The 19,871-nt window shown below is 41.7% G+C and overlaps 1 protein-coding gene across 1 annotated transcript in view; it reads right to left on the bottom strand.

Annotated features, from left to right (window-relative positions):
• LOC133277192 (zinc finger protein 423-like) overlaps positions 1 to 18,373 on the bottom strand; it is a 130,694-nt gene extending 112,321 nt beyond the window's left edge. The window contains exons 1-2 of the mRNA XM_061468834.1: positions 15,164 to 18,373; positions 8,674 to 8,758 (exon numbers count right to left, since the gene is read on the bottom strand). Coding sequence (XP_061324818.1) covers positions 8,674 to 8,758; positions 15,164 to 18,310 — 3,232 coding nt within the window. The 5' untranslated portion in view covers positions 18,311 to 18,373. The remainder of the gene's footprint in view (positions 1 to 8,673; positions 8,759 to 15,163) is intronic.
• Positions 18,374 to 19,871: the final 1,498 nt, after the last annotated feature.

The raw sequence follows: 19,871 nt of genomic DNA, 5'->3' as shown, positions 1-19,871 counted from the left end.
GAGTAAACGATTAGAGATCTGGCATAAAGCCGGTCGTTTTGATAAGGGGGATCCTCTTGTGGCCATAAGAGAAGCTTCACCTACACCACTGTGTAGGAATTTTCCCAGTTACCTGAGACTCCTGGCATCAGCTGCAATGGGGCTTCCTAGCTGGAAGTGTGGGCCTGGATGATGATTCAGTGGTAATTGGTGATATATCCCTTCTTAATCTCTGTTCTCTCTATGCAGTAATGATTTAATGCATTGCTAACTTTCTTTGGTACTTTACTTATGTACCTATATCTCTGATTTGCTTTATTGTTCTTATTCTCTCTATATATATTTACCTAATTCACATTAGTGTGCTTGCTTTATTGTGCTTATTGGCTTTAGTGTGCTTGTTTAATGAACTCTGCATATTATACAGCTAGTGTGTGGTCACTTTGTGGCATATCCTATCTGTCATCAGAACATATGGATGTTATCACTTCTCTTTGCTTTTAATGCTGAACTTGAAACTTGATATCCAAGGACAGGAAATGTAATTCAGGTACTTGGAGCCCTATGCTACATATATAATATACCATGGCTTAGGGCAGTACTCAGAAAATTCCCCCTGTTCCTCCAAACACAGTGTTTAACTTGGTCATCCCCATCACATCAGACAGGGAGGTATTTATCCAGACAGCAGTCCAAGAACCAGACCACTGAACAATTTCCATGTGACTTCTGGAAGTTTTTCCTCCAGCACTCCCTTTTGTCCCCAGTGGCTCCCAAAGCACAAACAGGGCCTCATGCATATACCACACCTCCAGCCTGCCCCCCCTCCCTCACTGCTCACCAGAATTCAGATGTGAATTTTGACTGAGAGCACCAACAGTTGCATGTGTAAGGACAGGAGCAGCACCAGAGAAGGGCTCTGCTGAGCTCCGAGGAGTTGGACAACCTCTCATGAGTCCACAAACCCTTAGAGACCCTCTGGAGCCTGAGGCAGGAAGGTCCTGCAGCTATCCCAGTGTTAGAGAATGACCAGGAATCATTATTTCCCCTGTTCCAGCACTAACTGCACCGCAGTTGAGTTTCCCCATGCACGTTTGCCAGGAGACTTCCTTAGAGAAAGGGAGAAAGAAGGGTGGGGACAGTTGTTCATCTTTTTTGGACATTAAAAAGGAAACATCATCCATCTAACCAAGACAGAGAGAAGCATTGCTGTGGCCACATCCCTTACCCAAATGGCTGAGAGCCCCAGCATGGATTCAAATGCACTTTCCCATGGTACTGGGTGGCCTGACCTGCATGTAGAGCAACACATCTGTGGAAATTTGTACACCCTGAAAAATATTATTTAGGGCACCCAGCCTGGCTTTGGTAACAGCACAGGTGTAAAAAAAAACAATAGGAAAACCCTGGGCCAAATCCTGTACATGGTTTTGAGTGGGATCTCCCTTGGCAGCACAGGATGGGTGAGTGTTGGGACCTTTTCCCCAGGACAGACACCACTTACATGCTGTGGGGACTCAGTGGTGGCCCTGCAATGGAAACTCCCCCAGACACCAGGGAGAAGCTGCACTGACAGATTTACATGCTTCTGGCTGCTGCCATGTCTGCTCAGTCCCTCCCGTAGAGCCCAGAGCTGTGTACCCATTCTTCTCTGCATCTAATAGAGACTGCAAATCAGAAGCAGTGGTAGGTGGGGAGATAAGCTTTAAGCATTGCCAGGTCAGCACAACAGGAGGTAAGCAAGTACAGAGGCAGCAAGAACTACTGAAAGTTTTTGATATAGTCCCAGGTGGACTCCCCAATGCCTGAAAATGTGGGCATGGAGATGTTACAAAGGAGCCCAAATCAGTGCAATGTTTCAAAGACCTCTCCTCTCTAAAACTTTCACCCTGAACACCTGTCCTGGGTTCAGCAGTAGCAGTCATTTTTCTCCTTATTAGTAGCTGGTGCAGTGCTGTGGTTTCAGCTTTCTGCCTGGGTACAATGGTGATAACACTGATGTTTTTTGTTGTTGCTAAGTAATGTTTACTCTGACCAAGGACTTTGAGTCTCCTGCTCTGCCAGGGAGGAGGGGAAGGCGGGAGGAAGCAGAGACAGGACACCTGACCCAAACTAACCAAAGGGGTATTCCATACCACAGAACATCATGCCCACTATATAAACTGGGGGCAGTTACCTGGAAGGGCTAGATCACTGCTCAGTTGGGCTGAGTATCGGTTGGCAGGTGGTGAGCAGTTGTATTCTCTCCCTTCTTTATTTCCCTTATCATTATTATTACTGGTGGTAGCAGTAGTGGTTTGTGTTATACATTAGTTACTGGACTGTTCTTATCTCAACCCGTGGGAGTTACATTCTTTCGATTCTCCTCCCCATCCCTCTGGGAGCAGGGGGGGAGGAAGGGGGGGAGTGAGCAAGGGCTGCGTGACTGAGTTGCCGACTGGGCTTAAACTACGACAACACCCCACATCCCTCACCTGAAAACATTTCTAAACAGATCCATTCCTGGCTAGCTGCAACTGAGGAGATCTGTTCTGCTGCTTAAAGCCCTCCTACAGGCCCCAGTGTAAAATGGAAAAAAAAAATCTACCATTTACCTCACCTGGGGATGTATCCAGCCAGCTATTTCCCCAGGGACTCTGCTCAGGGCCAAATATGACTCTGTGTTTATGCACAGGATATGAAGGGCTAGAGTGCAGAAGGGTAAATTTTCAAAGTTGTGCATAGGAATAGCACTGGAAATTCCCTGAATACTGCTTCAAAAAAAATAAAACCCCTACCTCCATGAATTATGAGCAGGGACTCTGATTTCAGACTGAGGAGCCAAGAGTCTGAAGGGAGAGCCACAAGCAACTTAACTGGATGCACTTTTTAAGATTATGACTTTTTAATAATCATGGCAGTCAGGTGAAGTTCCCAACGACTGGAAAAAGGGAAATATAACCCCCATTTTCAAGAAGGGGAAAAGGGATGATAGAGGGAACTACAGGGCAGTCAGTCTCACCTCTGTGCCTGGCTAAATCCTGGAGCAGATTCTACTGGAAGGCATGCTAAGGCACATGAAAATCAACAAGGTGGTTGGTGACAGCCAGCATGGCTTCACTAAGGGGAAATCCTGCCTGACCAATTTGATGGCCTTCTATGATGGAGCTACAGAACTGATGGACGGGGTAGAGCACAGGACGTCATCTACCTGGACTGGTGTAAAGCGTTTGACACTGTCCCACACGACATCCTTGTCTCTAAATTGGAGAGACATTAATTTGATGAATGGACCACTCAGTGGATAAAGAACTGGATGGATGGCCGCACACAAAGAGTTGTGGTCAATGGCTGGAGACCAGTAACAAGTGGTGTCCCTCAGGGATTGGTGTTGGGACAGGTCTTGTTTAACATCTTTGTCGCTGAGATGGACAGTGGGATTGAGTGCGCCCTCAACATGTTTGTCGATGACATCAAGCTGTGTGGTTCGGTTGATACGCTGGAGGGAAGGAATGCCATCCAGAGGGACCTCGACACACTTGTGAGGTGGGCTGATACCAGCCTTATGAAATTTAACCACGCCAAGTGCAAGGTCCTACACCTCGGTCGGAGCAATCCGAGGCACAGCTACAGGTTGGGCAGAGAAGAGATTCAGAGCAGCCATGCGGTGAAGGACTTGGGGGTGTTGGCTGATGAGAAAATGAACATGAGCCGGCAGAGTGCGCTCGCAGCCCAGGAAGCCCACCATATCCTGGGCTGCATCAAAAGCAGTGTGACCACCAGGTTGAAGGAGGTGATCCTGCCCCTTTACTCTGCTCTTGTGAGACCTCACCTGGAGCATTGTGTACAGTTCTGGTGTCCTCAACAGAAAAAGGACAAGGAACTGTTGGAACAAGTCCAGAGAAGGGCCACGAGGGTGATCAGGGGACTGGAGCACCTCCCGTATGAAGATAGGCTGAGAAAGTTGGGGCTGTTCAGCCTGGAGAAGAGAAGGCTGCGTGGAGACCTCATAGCAGCCTTCCAGTATCTGAAGGGGGCCTATAGGGATGCTGGGGAGGGACTCTTCATTAGAGTCTGTAGTGGTAGGACAAGGGGAAACGGGTTAAAACTTAAATAGGGGAAGTTTAGATTGGATATAATGAGGAAATTCTTTCCTGTTAGGGTTGTGAGGCACTGGAATAGGTTGCCCAGGGAGTTTGTGAATGCTCCATCCCTGGCAGTGTTCAAGACCAGGTTGGACGAGGCCTTGGGTGATATGGTTTAGTGTGAGGTGCTCCTGCCCATGGCAGGGGGGTTGGGACTAGATGATCTTAAGGTCCTTTCCAACCCTAACTATTCTATGATTCTATGAAGTAAGAAATAATTGAATTCTTTCATAATATTACAAACACTGATACTTGAGAGTTGTTGCTGCTACAGAGCAGGGATTCCTTTGTTGACAGTCACTTGAGCAGAATAAAACCATAAGCAAGTGCTTAGGATATCTCAACTACTGATTTTCTATTTCTCAAAGTATGAGAAGAAAGTGCTGCTGAGAGGTCTTGGATTATCAAAGTCCATTTTGTTTTTTTTTACCTAAAAAATACATGTCAAGGCTAAATTCATTGTCTTAACTCACTTCAAATGCAAAAGAGAGATAAAAATCTTTCCCTGGAAATGCATATCTTCCTCACATTCTTATCTTAGATTGGTATTAAGCATCCATTTTCCCCAAACAGTATATCAATTACTATTAAACCAGACACCTTAATTTTAGAAAGGTATAAGTTCATTGAGATGAGTCCAACCTTAAGCTCCTGGGGAGACAGTCTGAGGTCAAGCTCCCCCCCTATCCCCCAGACCTGGGCTGCAAAAACAGCTATATTAACTTCTCTCTCTCACTGCCCATCTGGCTAGACTTGGTCTAACACTGAGAAAGGAAACTTTTGCACCCCTTACTTTATAAGTGATAAACCAACCTGAGCAGTGAGGAGGCACGTGCTCATCTCTCCTATGGCCTGAATAAGGGAGCAAGGCTCTCAGGCTTAGAAAAAAGGGCACAGGAGCAAGCCCAAGAAGCAGTCCATCACTCTTCTTACTCTTGCTGACTCAGCACTGTGCAAATTATCGCCAGAAATTCAGCACTGTCCTGGGTTAAGCTGTAGCAGTCAATTTTTTCTCCTTCTTAGTAGCTGGTGCAGTGCTGTGTTTTTGACTTTCAGCCTGGGAACAGCCCTGATAACACCAGTGTTTTTAGTTTCTGCTCAGTAATGTTTACTCTGACCAAGGACTTTGAGTCTCCTGCTCTGCCAGGGAGGAGGGGAAGGTGGGAGGAAGCAGAGACAGGACACCTGACCCAAACTATCCAAAGGGGTATTCCATACCACAGCATGCCATTCCCAGTATAGAAACCGGGGGGAGTTACCCAGAAGGCCAGATTGCTGCTCTGGTTGGGGTGGGTATCAGTCGGCAGGTGGTGAGCACTTGTTATTTCCCTTATCATTATTATTATTGGTGGTAGCAGTAGTAGTTTTGTATTATACTGTAGTTACTGGACTGTTCTTATCTCAACCTGTCGGATTTACATTCTTTCAATTCTCCTCCCCATCCCTCTGGGAACTGGGGAAGGAAGAGGGGGGGGAGTCAGCAAGTGGCCGTGTGGTTCTGAGTTACCATCTGGGCTTAAACCACAACAATTGTTTTTTTCCTGCGGGATCATGGAGAAGACATGAGGATATCCTTTCAATGCCCTTGAATAACACTACTTATCAACAACTAAAAACATTGGTGTTATCAGAGTTGTTCCCAGGCTGAAAGCCAAAAACACAGCACTGCACCAGCTACTAAGAAGGAGAAAAAATGACTGCTACTGCTGAATCCAGGGCAACAGCATTTCTTGCTGGAGAAATGGTGATATCTAGCCTCTACTTTCACCTTCAGTATTCCCTAGGAAAAAAAAAAATACCATCAGCATACTCACTGGCAACACCTTTTTGGAAGCAGTTACATGTCTTGAAGGAGAGGGGGCCATGAGTCCCTTGTGCATTGAGATGACCATAGTGAGAAGAAGCTTGGTTCCATATTAAAGCTTTCTATACTTCACTCTTTCCTAAACTGCAGTGTATAAAAGTGATGACTTGAACTTAATGAATGTTCTCAGTCCATATCTCAGCAAAAAAACACAAAGACTTGACACCACAATGTAATAATCGCATATTTTCTCACCATGTCCTGGCATTTACAATGTTCCAAGTCTAGGTAACTGAGTCTATATGTACCTTTGTATTTATATAGAGTTCTTCCAAATATCTATAATAACTTACATACAGCTCTAAGGAAACAAGAGGTACAGTTTTCAAAAACAGCATCACCACACTTTTCTTACCCACCTATGCCTTCTACCACTGCTGTTTTCCAATAGAAAATTGGTTAGATGGTTCTAATAGTAAACCTGATAATGTCATCGATTATTATTACACAGAAAACTAATCTGGGGATATACATATATAAACTTCACACATCAGTTACTGGAAAAAGAAGAAATTGCATGTTTTCAAAAGGACAAAGAATTCCCCTCTTGAATCAAGCAGAATCTTAACTTGGTACTTCATGACCTTTGTATTAAAAAATCATTTATTAGCTACTGTATCACAAATTAAGTTGAAGCAAGTACTAAGCTTGCCTAAGGACTTTTTCTTTCAGGCTTCCTAAAAAAAAATAAAAAAATCTAGGGGGGAGCTACATGAAGTCATTTGTGACGTGGGCTGATGCCAACCTCATGAAGTTTAACCATGCCAAGTGCAAGGTCCTACACCTGGGTTGGAGCAATCCCAGGCACAGCTACAGGTTGGGCAGAGAAGAGATTCAGAGCAGCCCTGTGAAGAAGGACTTGGGGGTGTTGGTCAATGAGAAATTTAACATGAGCTGGCAGTGTGCACTTGCAGCCCAGAAAGCCAACTATATCCTGGGCTGCATCAAAAGGAGCGTGACCAAGCAGGTTGAAGGAGGTGATCCTGCCCCTCTACTCTTTTCTTGCGAGACCTCACTTGGAGTACTGTGTGAATTCTGGTGTCCTCAGCATAAGAAGGACATGGAAATGTTGGAACAAGACCAGAGGAGGGCCACAAGTATGCTAAAGGGGCTGGAGCACCTCCCATATGAGGACAGGCTGAGAAAGTTGGGGCTCTTCATCCTGGAGAAGAGAAGGCTGAGTGGAGACCTCAGAGCAGTCTTCCAATGTCTGAAGGGAGCCTACAAGGATGCTGGAGAGAGACTCTTCTTTAGGGACTGTAGTGGTAGGACAAGGGGTAATGGGTTAAAACTTAAACAGGGGAGGTTTAGGTTGAATATATGGAAGAAGTTCTTTACTGTGAGGGTGGTGAGGCACTGAAACAGGTTGCCCAAAGAAATGGTAAATGCTCCATCCATGGCAGTGTTCAAGGCCAGGTTGGACAGAGGCTTGGGCAACATGGTTTATTGTGAGACATCCCTGCCCATGGCAGGGGGGTTGGAACTATTTGATCTTAAGGTCCTTTCCAGCCCTAACTATTCTGTGATTCTATGATTCTGTGAATTAACAAGGATCTCACTCTTCAAGCTTGCAAACAAGATATTACATTAACACCTGGTACAAAAGCAAACATTTTTAGATATCTTCATCTAAACCTGCTTGACATTGACTTCAAACTCCTGCCTGGCACTCAGGTGAAAATTGTTGTGACTTTTCATTTTGGGGTGGGAGTATGAAGACTGTGTCATTCCACATTTCTGTCTCTCTGGCATTTATGCATAATTCTCTTCAAAGATAATAGGAGTTGCATACATGCATTGACAGGAGAAAAGTTTCCTTGATGTAAAATTGCTGAAGGAAAACCATTATGCTTATGGGAGGTAAATGCTTCATGTGAATATATGAGACACACAGAGTGTACTGTAGGTCCTTGAAAGATCTCATCCAACATTTGCCTATATGGCATGTGGAAGTATCTCCTTCGTGGTCTATGCATCAAAATAAACTGACCTCTTGGGCCAATGCATATATTTATAACATCTGTACAGACAGGAAAAACATTTCTTTGTGTTCATCAGAAAAGCAACTAAATAGCTGCAGCAGAAATACAACCCATCAGATTACAATAATACTACACTACAAACTTGTGACAGGACCATAGTAGAAGGCAGCAAGCACTGATTTTTTAAAGCACTTGTATGTCTGAAAAGTTGAACTTTCTGAAGCCCAGAGTTGTTGGAAAATGAAGAAAAAAAACCCCACTGAAATAAATCTTTAAGTGTTTTATTTTGACAATGTTCCTCAGGAATTCACATCATGTAGCTGGGAAAATGCTAGCAGTTAAATCTATTCAATGTCATGACATACAAAATTGAAACATTATAGATCCTAAGTGGTTTATAACTGGCAAGTACTTTTTACAAGGATAGAGAGAAATTTATGCTATCGAATGGAAGATACTTTCAAAAGTTTGATTTTAATATAAATGAAAATGCTACATGAAGACTCTAAAAGGGTATGGAAAAAAAGCTCAGCAGTAGCACTTTTATAACCACATATTTTAAAAGCTTTGAAGTAAAGAATCATTACATCAAAACAATTTTCCTTGATAGATAAAAAAAGAAATTACAGCAGGAATGTTAACAAGTTATCAGAATAGTGAATTTCAAAGAGTAGCAGAAAAAAAAGAGGAGCCAATGAGTGGCCTAGTTTAAAGAATGTCTTACCAATCATATGGTTAGCGACATGGATTTGTATCTCTCTCTCATTCTCAAAGGTCATCTGGCACTTGATGCATTGATAGGTCTTCTTCTGTTTAATAACCAAAAAGAGATTAGAGAAAACTGCAGTGTAGCATAAGGCAAGTGTGATCATGAATATAGCATGTTACATGCTTCAACTTCCACTGAGGCCTTTTCTGCTCACATATCCCCAACAAGACACCAAGTTGGGCTGGGCTTTTCTGGGACCATAAATGCACCCTCTAATTAACAGCCTGCTTTAGGAGAATTTTTTATTTCAATTTTAAAAATTCCAAGTTATAGTATTTGAAACTCTGAGTGCTTAAGCCATAATAAGACTGCTTGTGTCATTTAACCCATTGCAGTAAAAATTCCTGTAGAGTGAAATAAAAGACATTGAAAGGTAACTGTTTTCAGAAAAAGATCAACTTTCTCAAAAAAATCCATCTTTAGTTAAACTCAAAATATAGTAGGCAAAACACCTATAGTTACTTGGGGAAGTGAAAGGAAAAAAGTATATTTTGTAATGGCATCCCATCAGAAATTCTGGAAAAACTGCATTACCACAAGGAATTGTTTCCTAGCACAATCTGTTGTGCATTATTTTCTCTGTCTCAGCATCATACCAGGGAGGCTTAGCTGCAGAAGGCAGGAGACACTGTGAAGAGGCAATTATATGAACCATTTATTCAAATAGGAAAAATGGAGTTTGCACTCAGATTGACAGTGGTGTTTGCACTTGTGCAACATGACAGGAAAAAATCAAAGAAATAATTTCTAGAAATTAAAATGCATGTTGACAACTTAGACATCCAAGTTAGGAAAAAAAAAATGAATGCTAAGTGGGTTTTTTGTATACTAGCAGAAACTCTGCAGGATCACAGTGCTTTGGTCTAATGTGTATGCTCATTGACTGCATGGGAATATGCTATCTAACTAGGCATCTTTTGACATGCAATTTAGAAAATTTTGGCTTTTTCTGCCTACTTCTTCCTAGAGAATAACTCCTGCTGAAGCAGTTGCCACCAGCCATGAGCATGTGGTCCACATCCTTACAGCCAGTGTGGATGGCAGCAGAGCCTATGTGAAATCTCCGTGAACTGGCCACAAGTTTAGTTAGCCGAGGAATGGATGAGAAACCCAAGCCATTAGCACTGAGAAACCCAATTTGGTAAACAACACCGTCCTAACTTTTTTGAAGGAAAATATTTTGTAGGTGGGGTTTGTGCACTTTTAGACACACTTGAATTTTTCTTACAGCCTCCATCCCACACCTTATAATCACATTTTTAGGACAGCAGTAATAAGTAAGTTTTGAGTTAAACAGAGGAGTTGCTGTCATCCCCCTCTGCGCATGGGATCCTATTTTCTCAAACATCTGCTGAGGAAAGAACAATTAAGTGCTGCCAAGAGCTTCTTAACTACTTTCCATGTCATCAGTAGCAACAAGTTAGACTGCTGGAAGTTAATGAACATGCTGCAATACCATAATAACAAATGCACCAGTCTATGGATGTTATGCCTATTCCATGAATTCTGTATGCAGTCCAGGCTAAAATAACAACGGGTAATTCACATGATAATAGGAAGAAGGCTGCACTCCATTGACCAAAATCTGACACAGCCAACCACATAAAAGGAAATAGTTTGGACTGGCTAGTTGTCCCTAGGCAGCTCAAGAAAGTATCTTCCTGGAGTCCATTCAGAAATCAAGGCTGCTGATGGAAAAGCAGCTGGATTTCTGCAGCACTTTTTCTTGGGAGTCTCTTCTGGCAGACAAGCACAGCACACACATGTACACATGTCCTCTCAAACACACCGGCATACACATGCTGAGGGCTCCTAACTTTAAAAACAAAACAAAACACAAAAAGCCTTGGAGGAGAAAAACAGGATTTGGGAAGTGAAGGATTCATGTGGTCACATTTAAAACTTGAAACCTTCCTCTTTAAAACTTCAAAGCTGACTAAGTTCTGCCCCTTGTTCAACACTTACCTCTGTTATGAGGGTTCCATAAGTAACTAGCTAAAAAGGACAATATTTCAGCTCAACTCTATTTCAAACCTTTAAAGTTATGTTAAACACAAACAAATAATTCACATTTTTTTATTGATTTCAGTGCTTCTGAAAACTTGCTAACAGACCTGGAGACAGGATGTCTTTGTTTACCCACAGATCCAGTACAAACTCCTCCACACTATTTCACAAACTTATAACACTCTGCTTGGCGTGACCACCCCTCAGAGGGGCCAGATTTCATACTTCCTTTTAGTATTATCTTCAGCCTCAGCTGAGATACATGCACGCACAAGAGCAGCTTAACTGAGGTTATGGCTCTTGTGATAGGGTACCCTGCTTGATATGGAGTGAGGTTAATAAATGGCCTTATACAGCCCACAAAATAGCTACAGCTAGATTAGCACCCAAATGTATATGCAAGAGATGGAAGAGATTATTTTTTGGCTCATTAATAATTTTTTTAAAAGAATGTCACAAAACTAGACTTCCATTCTCAGTAAATGGGGAGCACTAGTTTAAATACAAGGTTGTGTTATTTGTGGTACCAAATAAGAACTTCTTGTGGGTATCATGTGGGTATCATGGCTTCACAGACATTATTAATGGGTGAGTTATCTGTTTTTAAAGTTCTATCTTCACAAGTGGTGACAACAAAGGTGCTCAGACTCTGAGGAGCTAACAGAGTCTGGATGATGGCATCTAGGTGACAAGAGACCAGATGAGCAGGTGTTCAATCCCCGTTAAGTCATGATATTTAATTCTAATCTTGGCACAAAATAGTAGCAATAACAAGAGGCTTCTGATTTCTCAAGTAACCGTTGTTCCCATGGGTTTTCCAGACCTTTCCTTTAAATCTGGAAATAATTTCCTGTTCTACAAAGAAAATATTCCTCCATTCAAGTAAATTTACAAGGGAAGAGAAGGGGTGCAGGGGAGAACAAAGAGAAGGAACTGAGTCCAAGAAAGTGTGCAGGAGAAAAGGAACTGAGTAAAGGAGCACAACGGGGTTCATTCTTCCAACTTTCTATGCCACCTCCTTTGCTTCTTCAGTCCAAATAATCTAGGTGGGCTAAAACTGTAACACCATTAAAGATAGAAATTTAATGAAAGACTAAGCATTTTCCATTGTCAATGTTAAACAAGCATTGTTCACAATAACTATGGTACAAAATGAGGATAAATCTGTGTAAGACAAAGAACAGCTTGAAACACGACTGTTTCCAGTATTACAAGGGGCAATAAGAAATCTCAATACTAAACAACTATTCATGTTTCTCAAGACATGTTAAAAGGAATTCATAGAATATATTCAAAACTGAAGCTCCTACACACAGAAATATGTTCAGAAAAACATGAAAGCATTACCTCTTATGCCATCATGATAGAATTAGAAAGGTCTTGAGCTATGCATGTGTCAGATACTGGAATGGTACCTCCACCTGTGATGCTCATTTAAAAAAATCCTTTCAGTCATATCCAAACAGAATAGCTCATGTAAAACTATAAGAATCAAACACAAACTGATGTTAGATCAACCTTTTACTACTAAGGTGTACTTTATTTATTCCTCTTAGAGATGTTCCTTATGGAAGACCATTGACTTGACTTAAAATCTCCTAATAACAAATCCCCCAATGCAGATGTTGCCATGTACACAACGCAAAAATTTTCTCCATCTGGAAATCTATCTTATTGACCATCATGATTGGATCCTAGTTAGAAGTCCTAGCAACAAATCTGATCAATTCAAAAATATTTATTCCTGGTTGTTTGCTATATTAAAATGTAACTGAAGAAGACAGAATACAGCAGAATTTTCAAGGGTTATGTGCTTTCTTTCATTCTTATGGATAAAAAAAAAAAAACAAGCCCCCAAGCTTACAAGTAATTATGAGTGCTTTTTGATCTTCATCTAGCTGTTTCCATCTGATTTTCAGAACAAAACATCCAAAAGTTCGATAGTAAAAAAATTAAAAATAAAATTTTCATGCTTCCTTTGTGGTGCCATATCCATGTGTGTATATACACAAACATTAATACATACAGTAAACAGGAATTGTCCTTTTTTTCCTGCTCTTTTTCCCTTCCCAAATATATTAACTTTTTATTCATCAAGAGCTAATATTTATTTTCTTCATTTCTTTCTTTTTTTTTTTTTCCCTGAAATTCCTTTAGGCTTTCATGCCCATTTTTTCAATTCAAGAAGTGCAACTGCTGGTGGAATGATTTCTGACACTGAAAGAAGTTACGGATTTTGTATGTCATCATCTTTTCTATTTGCTTGGATTTCATTCTGCCTATTCTTATTTACTCTGAAATATATACCCACTACTTAAACTCTAATCTCCCCATACTTTCTGACTGTACCTTGTCTTCAATGGCTTTTCTGTTTAAGAAAGAAAAATCAATAAGGTGTTTAAAAAAGAAATGTAGAAGTGCTCATGAACTGGAGAGAAGTAGCTTTTTTTCTCTGGACATCTGCAGATAACTCTACATGCATTGTGCACTTAAGATTGCTCCAGTAAAATGGTATTTTACCTGTAAGCAGAATGCTAACAAGATTACAAGAAAGACTGTGTTCAACTTGCTGAGCTTTGCTATGACACCAATGAAGTAAAGTAAATGCTATTCCTGAAATAGAGAGGTTTACTACCATTTAAAAGACAGTGTAATTCTTTCTTTGAAAACTCCTGTGCTAGGCAGACACAAAGGGCAGTCATTGCCTTGAGAAACCTGAGTGAAACATCAATAGTTTCCATGTTAACTGATATCAGAGTTCACCTCTTGTACCTGCAATGAATTATTCCTAACAACAATATATCTATTCCTGGGATGTATACCATAAATGTCTCTGATATCAGCATATGTGCAGGCCATAGACACCTGTTGAAAGTAACATTTGCCATCATCACAAATGCTGATTTTTCATTATCTTCTACAAAGGAACTAAGACCTTCTCTCATGGGATGAAATTCAAGGCATTTACCTTATTGAAGAACTTAAAACTCTCCCTTGAGAGAATGAGTATGGAAGCTGTCACTGAAAAGAAAGAGTTAAAGCAAGAAATAAGAGCAGAATAAGGCAACATATTCTGCTTCTGATAGTCAATAGGAAAGAAAAAGTAATACTTCAGGCTATGAAGTAAGAATTAGTCTTACCTAAGAGAACAGAGGTGCTTTAAAGAATTTAGAAGGAAATAAAGGCCAGAGGAGGAGGAAGGAGAATGACCTAGCCAGAGCCCCAGACAAATTTTCAAGAGGTATCACACCGAAGGAAGGATATTTCCATTCCTCATTCTTCTGCAGAATTAGGTGTGTGCATCTAGAGGCTTAGTCATAACATTCAACGCACACAGAGGGAACAATATGCAGCTGTTTTACTAAAAAAGCAAAAAACCAAGAAATTAAACTTTCTGGGGGATTCACTCAGAAGCCTGGAATGGGGCATTGATGCCAGCGGGTGCTGGCGCAGGCAGTGCCGTGCTCCGAGCTAGCTGGACACAGCCCAGCTCCACTGGACGCTGCTGCCTCGTGTGCCCCAGTGCTGAGCCAGAGCTAACAAGTCCTGCTGGGGACACATACAGCCTCCACCAGCTCTAGTGCAGGCATCTCAGACTGTGTCCTCAGGCTGTACTTAGGGTTTTCTCTTACTTGCTGAGCCCCCAGTGTTCTAGTTGAATGTCATTTTCAGGTTCTTTTAATACAGTGAGATGTGCTTGTGGGTGCTTTAATTATCAGATTGGCATAAACAGGCATCTATGATTGGAATTATTCATTAGGAGTTGGGTGCCTAATTTCCTTAGATACTTTTGAAAATCTCACCTCATCATGTTTAATTAAAGATGTCAGATGATATCAATACTCAGATGTCTTTGCTGTTGGTCTCCCAAGATTTTCAAAATCTACTCATTCTATTTGTTCCTGACAGAGGAAGGACTGACTTGGCCCAATCTTGAACCAAAATGTCAACAAACAATTTTAAAAGACTATAAACTACAAATGATATTAATCTCCTGAATAGGCTTCCGAAACCTTTCTTGGATCTGCATGTTCCCAAGTATCTTGTAAGCTAAGAAATGGGAAAGCAGGCTATCTGCAAACATTGAAGGAGAGCACACTTAGATGTAACCCGCATTAGACGACTATTTCCAGATCTGCTAAGAAAACTGCTATCTTATCAGAGGGCCATGAAGCAGATCCTTTTAAAATCACTTTTAAAATCATCCACACACACATACAAGCACACATGGAGCCTGCAAGGCTGAGCAACATCTGATTTTTCTATGTGCCTTACTCTACTTTTCCTCCTGTTTTGTTGGGTTTTTTAGTAGCACTAGTAATTTTATAAAGTGACAGCTAAAAAACAAACAAAAAAAGAATTACAACAAATCAGTTCTCAGTCTCATTGAAGGTCTACATTTTATCCCTCAGACATTTTAAAGTTCAGCTGTACTTACTCTGGGAACAGGGGATGTTTGGGCACCTTTCCTTTGGCCACTAGTCTCAGGCATCAGGTCTCGGTGGTCAACCTGAATGTGACTCTCTAGGTCTTTGGCACTTTCAAATTTGACACTACACTCTGGGCACCTCAGACTGCCACACTGTCTCTCATTCACCTCCTGTGGAGTCAAGCCTGAAGACTGTCCATTGGTGCTCCTGGTAATGCATCCAGTGCACAGGCCATAGGGAAGGCCATTCACATCCAACTTTACCAAGTCCTGCTTATTCCATAAGTCCTTCAAGCACAATGCACACTTGTAGAGTTTTTGCAAGGCCTGGCCATTGGGAGACGAGGTTGCAGAGTTTCCTGCCAATTTCTGCATATGGAACGTCCCATGAATTTTCAGCTCAAGGGCAGAGGTGACTGTCTGCATGCAGACGACACAACGAAACCCAGTGAGGGAGTTTCTGAGATCTGGATGCATCTGGCAGTGCTCGATAAATTCCTCCTCACTCTGCAGCGTCATTTTGCAAATCCGACATGTCCCTGTATCCAAACTCTTGCTGTGAGTGACTTTGTGCTCCGTCAGGGTCAGGAGTGATGGGAAGCGTTCCCCACAGATGGGGCACATGTAGCGCTTGGCTGGGCCTTGATGGGTCTGCATGTGTTCTCTCAGGCCATTTTCTGAGAAGAAGGTCCTTGAGCAAATATTACACATGTGGCTACCTTTGATGAATTCTGCTTTCTTCCTAGAACAGTCATCCTCCCCAGGCCTGATGTTATGGTCTCTCAAACGATGGTTCTGCAAGAGGACCTCCATAGTGTAGGCAGCCCCACAAATGTCACAGCCATACATGGGCTCAGAAGCATCTACATCATCCTCACTGGCTTCATGACTGTTAGAAGTATCTGGATTCTTCATTAATATGTTCTGGATATCTACCCCTTCTGTCTTATTAGTTGGGGTCATGCCATTAGCTGTACCATTCTCCATGCTAGCATCAAAAACACAGTGTTTTTCCCACAAGTGCTTATCAAGCAAGATTATTGCATGAAAAGCTTTGCTACAAAACTTGCAATTGTATTTTTTGCTGTGGGTTGTGATGTGACACTGCAGATCTACCTCTGTGCTAAAGGTCTCATCACAGAAGATGCATTTATGAGACTTTGACGGATTCCCCATGTGACTATGTTTCACATGGATCTGGAGATCCATCTCCTTCCTAAAATCCCAGTTACAAGCTGTGCAACAATACATCTTTTTTTCATTGCTATGCTTGACTGCCAGATGCACTTGGATAGATACCTTGGAATCAAAAACTTCTTGGCAAAGGGTGCAGTGATACAACACAAAAGTATGCATGTCCAACAAATGTTTTTGCAAATCATCCACCGAAGAAAACTGTTTGTCACAGCTCTCACATACATAATGAGTTGAATTTGTCATGTAATGCATGGTGAGATGTTGCAGAAGAGACTCCTGGGAATCAAAGTCTTCTTTACACTGAGGGCAAGACTGTTTCCTCAACAGCAACTCCAAATGCAACTTTAAATGGGTTTGAAAACTTTCAAAATTTGAGAACTTTAGATCACATTGATTACATGGGTATTCAACATTAGACACTGAATTTATGCTAGCAGAAAGCCACTGCCTTTTAGGGGAAGAGACTTCAACATCAGAAGAAACTGGACTCTGCTCTGCTTTAGACTTCTTACTGTGTGCCAGAGGAATGTTCTTGTGGTTTTCTTTAACATGCTTTGTAAGCTTCATAATGGAGCCAAAAATGGGGGAGTTTGTGCAATAAGGGCATGAATAAACTTCCATAGAAGACTGTGCTGGCTGAATGACAGGGAAATCAGATTTTGAATTCCCTACATTGCAGTGAGTCTGCTGAATATGCTCAGTCAAGGTTGCTTCCATCAGAAATCCCATGGAGCACTGGTTACAGAAGAAAGTATTGTTGCCATTTTGAGGGTTTGTGTTTAGGACACAGTGAGTAATATGGATGTGTTCTTGTAAGCTGTTGATATCCACAAACATCTCCAGGCAGTAGTTACAGTGAAAGGCAGAAATGTTTCTAAACTGCATCATGGGATAGGCATGGGTTTTGTGCACTTTTCTCATTTGTTCATTCAAGTTGTACAGTGTAGGCATGGAATCAAGGCAAGTCTGGCATGTGTGGCTTTGCTGAGGTTTGTCTGCATGAATGGTCTTCAGGTGGATCTCCAGAACAGCAAGGCTGTTGAAGTCGCGTTTCATGCAGTACGGACAGCTGTAGGCAACTTTAGACCATTTCTGGCCTTCCCCTCTGTCCACAGACCTCATTTTCTTTTGTCCTTTCAAAGGCTTTAAGGTCAAATCTGGGGTGGAAATTCTTTTCACTGATACACTGGAGTCGGGTGTTGCACTGCTCATGGATGCCATACTCCCCAAGACTGGGTCAGGGCTGATGCTGTGATTGCTGGAGTCAGGTTGTCTGTGGCTGTCCAAGTGACAATAGACATCCTCCACTGAAGAAAACTGCTCTGAGCACATAGGGTACTTGTGGTTTTTGTTGGCATGGGCTTCATGAATGTGTGAGAGCAGCAAGTGTTCATCTGCAAATACTTCAGGGCAATGAATACACTGCAAATCTGCCTTCACAGAAAGCTGTGGGTGGAGTATCATTACGTGCTTCTCAAAATCTTCAGTATGACTGAATGTCTCTTCACAGTAATCACACATAAAAGCATCCTTCTTTCCATCTTTCTCAGTCTTTGCCATATGTTCCTTGTTCTTTTTATGAGCTTGCATGTGACTCTGCAATGAGCTGGTAGATGAAAACCCACGTTTACACATATTACACTTGAATGGTTTGCTGGAGCTGTGAGTTTTCAGGTGAATTTTGAGGTGGTCACTGCGAGAGAACGCAGCCTCACATTCATGGCAGTGGTACTTTTTATCCCCTGTGTGAAGCTTTATGTGGCGATCCCTACTTCTCTTGTGCTTAAAAAGCCGGCTACAGTAGGTGCATTTGAAAGGTAGTTTGTCACTGTGGATCTGCTCGTGTCTTTTAAGGTAGCTCAGGCGAATGAAGGACTTATCACAAAACAGACAGGGATATGGCAGACCAGTCCCCCCTTCCTCCTCCCCAGTGCCAAGATCGCACCCATCTCCTATCATCTGAGTGGGTGATGCAACATCTTTGCTGGAGGGAGATGAAGCCACCCAGGAGAGTTGTGGGTCATCATCACCATCTGTAATGGGAAAGCAGAAAGGAGATTTAAAACAATTCCCAGTGCATCTGTGAAATAAGGACAAAGCTCTCAACGACACTATGGGCTTCTGCTACTACAGCATTTTAAAAAAAGTCAACTAAAAAACAAAGAGATCTTGAATTTCAAAGGAGGTCTGAGAAAGAGAAATAAAAATATAGTTGTACACATAATTCACAAATATACCAACATATAGCATTAATAAAAAGCATTCTTATTTAGCAGGTTTAACACCTGCTCACTGTACTGTAAAGCAATAAAAAATGCATAAAGAAAAACACAATATGCAATGAAGCAATACAAACATTTTGAAAAACTACAGTGTTTAAGTGATCACCTGTGAGTTTGTGGGCCTTTTTAAATGCTACATCAAGATGATTTTAAGTTATGTCTCCATTAAACAAAATCCTCCAGTCCTGTCACAAAAATTTTAACAGAATGAAAGACTACTCAGAAGCAGAGTCAAACATCTAGGTGAAATAAAAGCATCAGATTTAATAAAGCTCAAGAAAATCAAAGAAGAGATCTGCACCATTACCATACTTGCTCGAATCAAAGGTAATGTTGCCCGCTTGGTACAAAACCATACAAATTAAAAAAGCCCGGAATGTCACTATTGGAGATCTCAAGACATTACAAAAGAATGAACTTCAGGATAAACCAACAATGGCCCAATCTCTATTTTAATAACTATTTCCTTTGCTCAATATGAGGCTTTGGAAAATAGTTTAGAATTCACTATTACCATAAAGAAACACAGCACCAACTCCAGCAGCAAAACAGTCATTTCAGGAAAAATACATAAAATGTTGGCAGCTTTCATAAACAAAATTGTTAACAAGAAACAGAAGAGAGCAAGTTCAACTATCCTAATTCCAATAAACACGGAGATGTTGAGAGAAGCAAAAATGCCACTAGTCTGATATAAAACTGACCTACGGAACAAAGCAAAACCAAAATCCATGTAAATGAGGGAAGGCACTGACCACATACACATTTGGAGATTCAAAAAAGGAACCAGTTCTCCAGATACATTGTCCTTATAAAACATTTAATGTTTCTACTTCATCCCTTACTAAAACAAACAAATAAAATAATCCCCAACTGTGCGTGTAGGCTGCCGCACACGCACTCTTTGTGCCTGCCAACTAGAGTTACCAGGCAGGGAAGAGCACATGTACGGCGGAGAATCTCTCAAAGAAAGGCCTGGCTAAAGGGGATATCACCACCACAAAAGGCTGGCTCCTGAGGTACCGTTTGCTGTGTCAAAGACCTTCTTTTTCATCCCAGGAAAAGAGAGAGCAAAGTTACCTTGGAAAAACTAAACCAAATAATCACACACCAAACAACTTTTCCTGCACAACAGGGCTGCCTGTTTTCTGAATGTGCGGGTTGGGCACCAGCTCCCCTTGCCCTTTGCTCCCAGGGAGCTCTGCTCCCCTGTTTAACTAAACGTCCTGCCCCAGAAC

The sequence above is a fragment of the Pezoporus flaviventris genome, unplaced genomic scaffold (genome assembly GCF_033815535.1).
Source record: "Pezoporus flaviventris isolate CSIRO_AGI_PZ_B2104156 unplaced genomic scaffold, CSIRO_AGI_Pfla_v1 ptg000052l, whole genome shotgun sequence".
NCBI lineage: Eukaryota > Metazoa > Chordata > Aves > Psittaciformes > Psittacidae > Pezoporus > Pezoporus flaviventris.
Note: the sequence above shows the minus strand (reverse complement) of the source record. Positions and strands in the feature narration are given on the sequence as shown.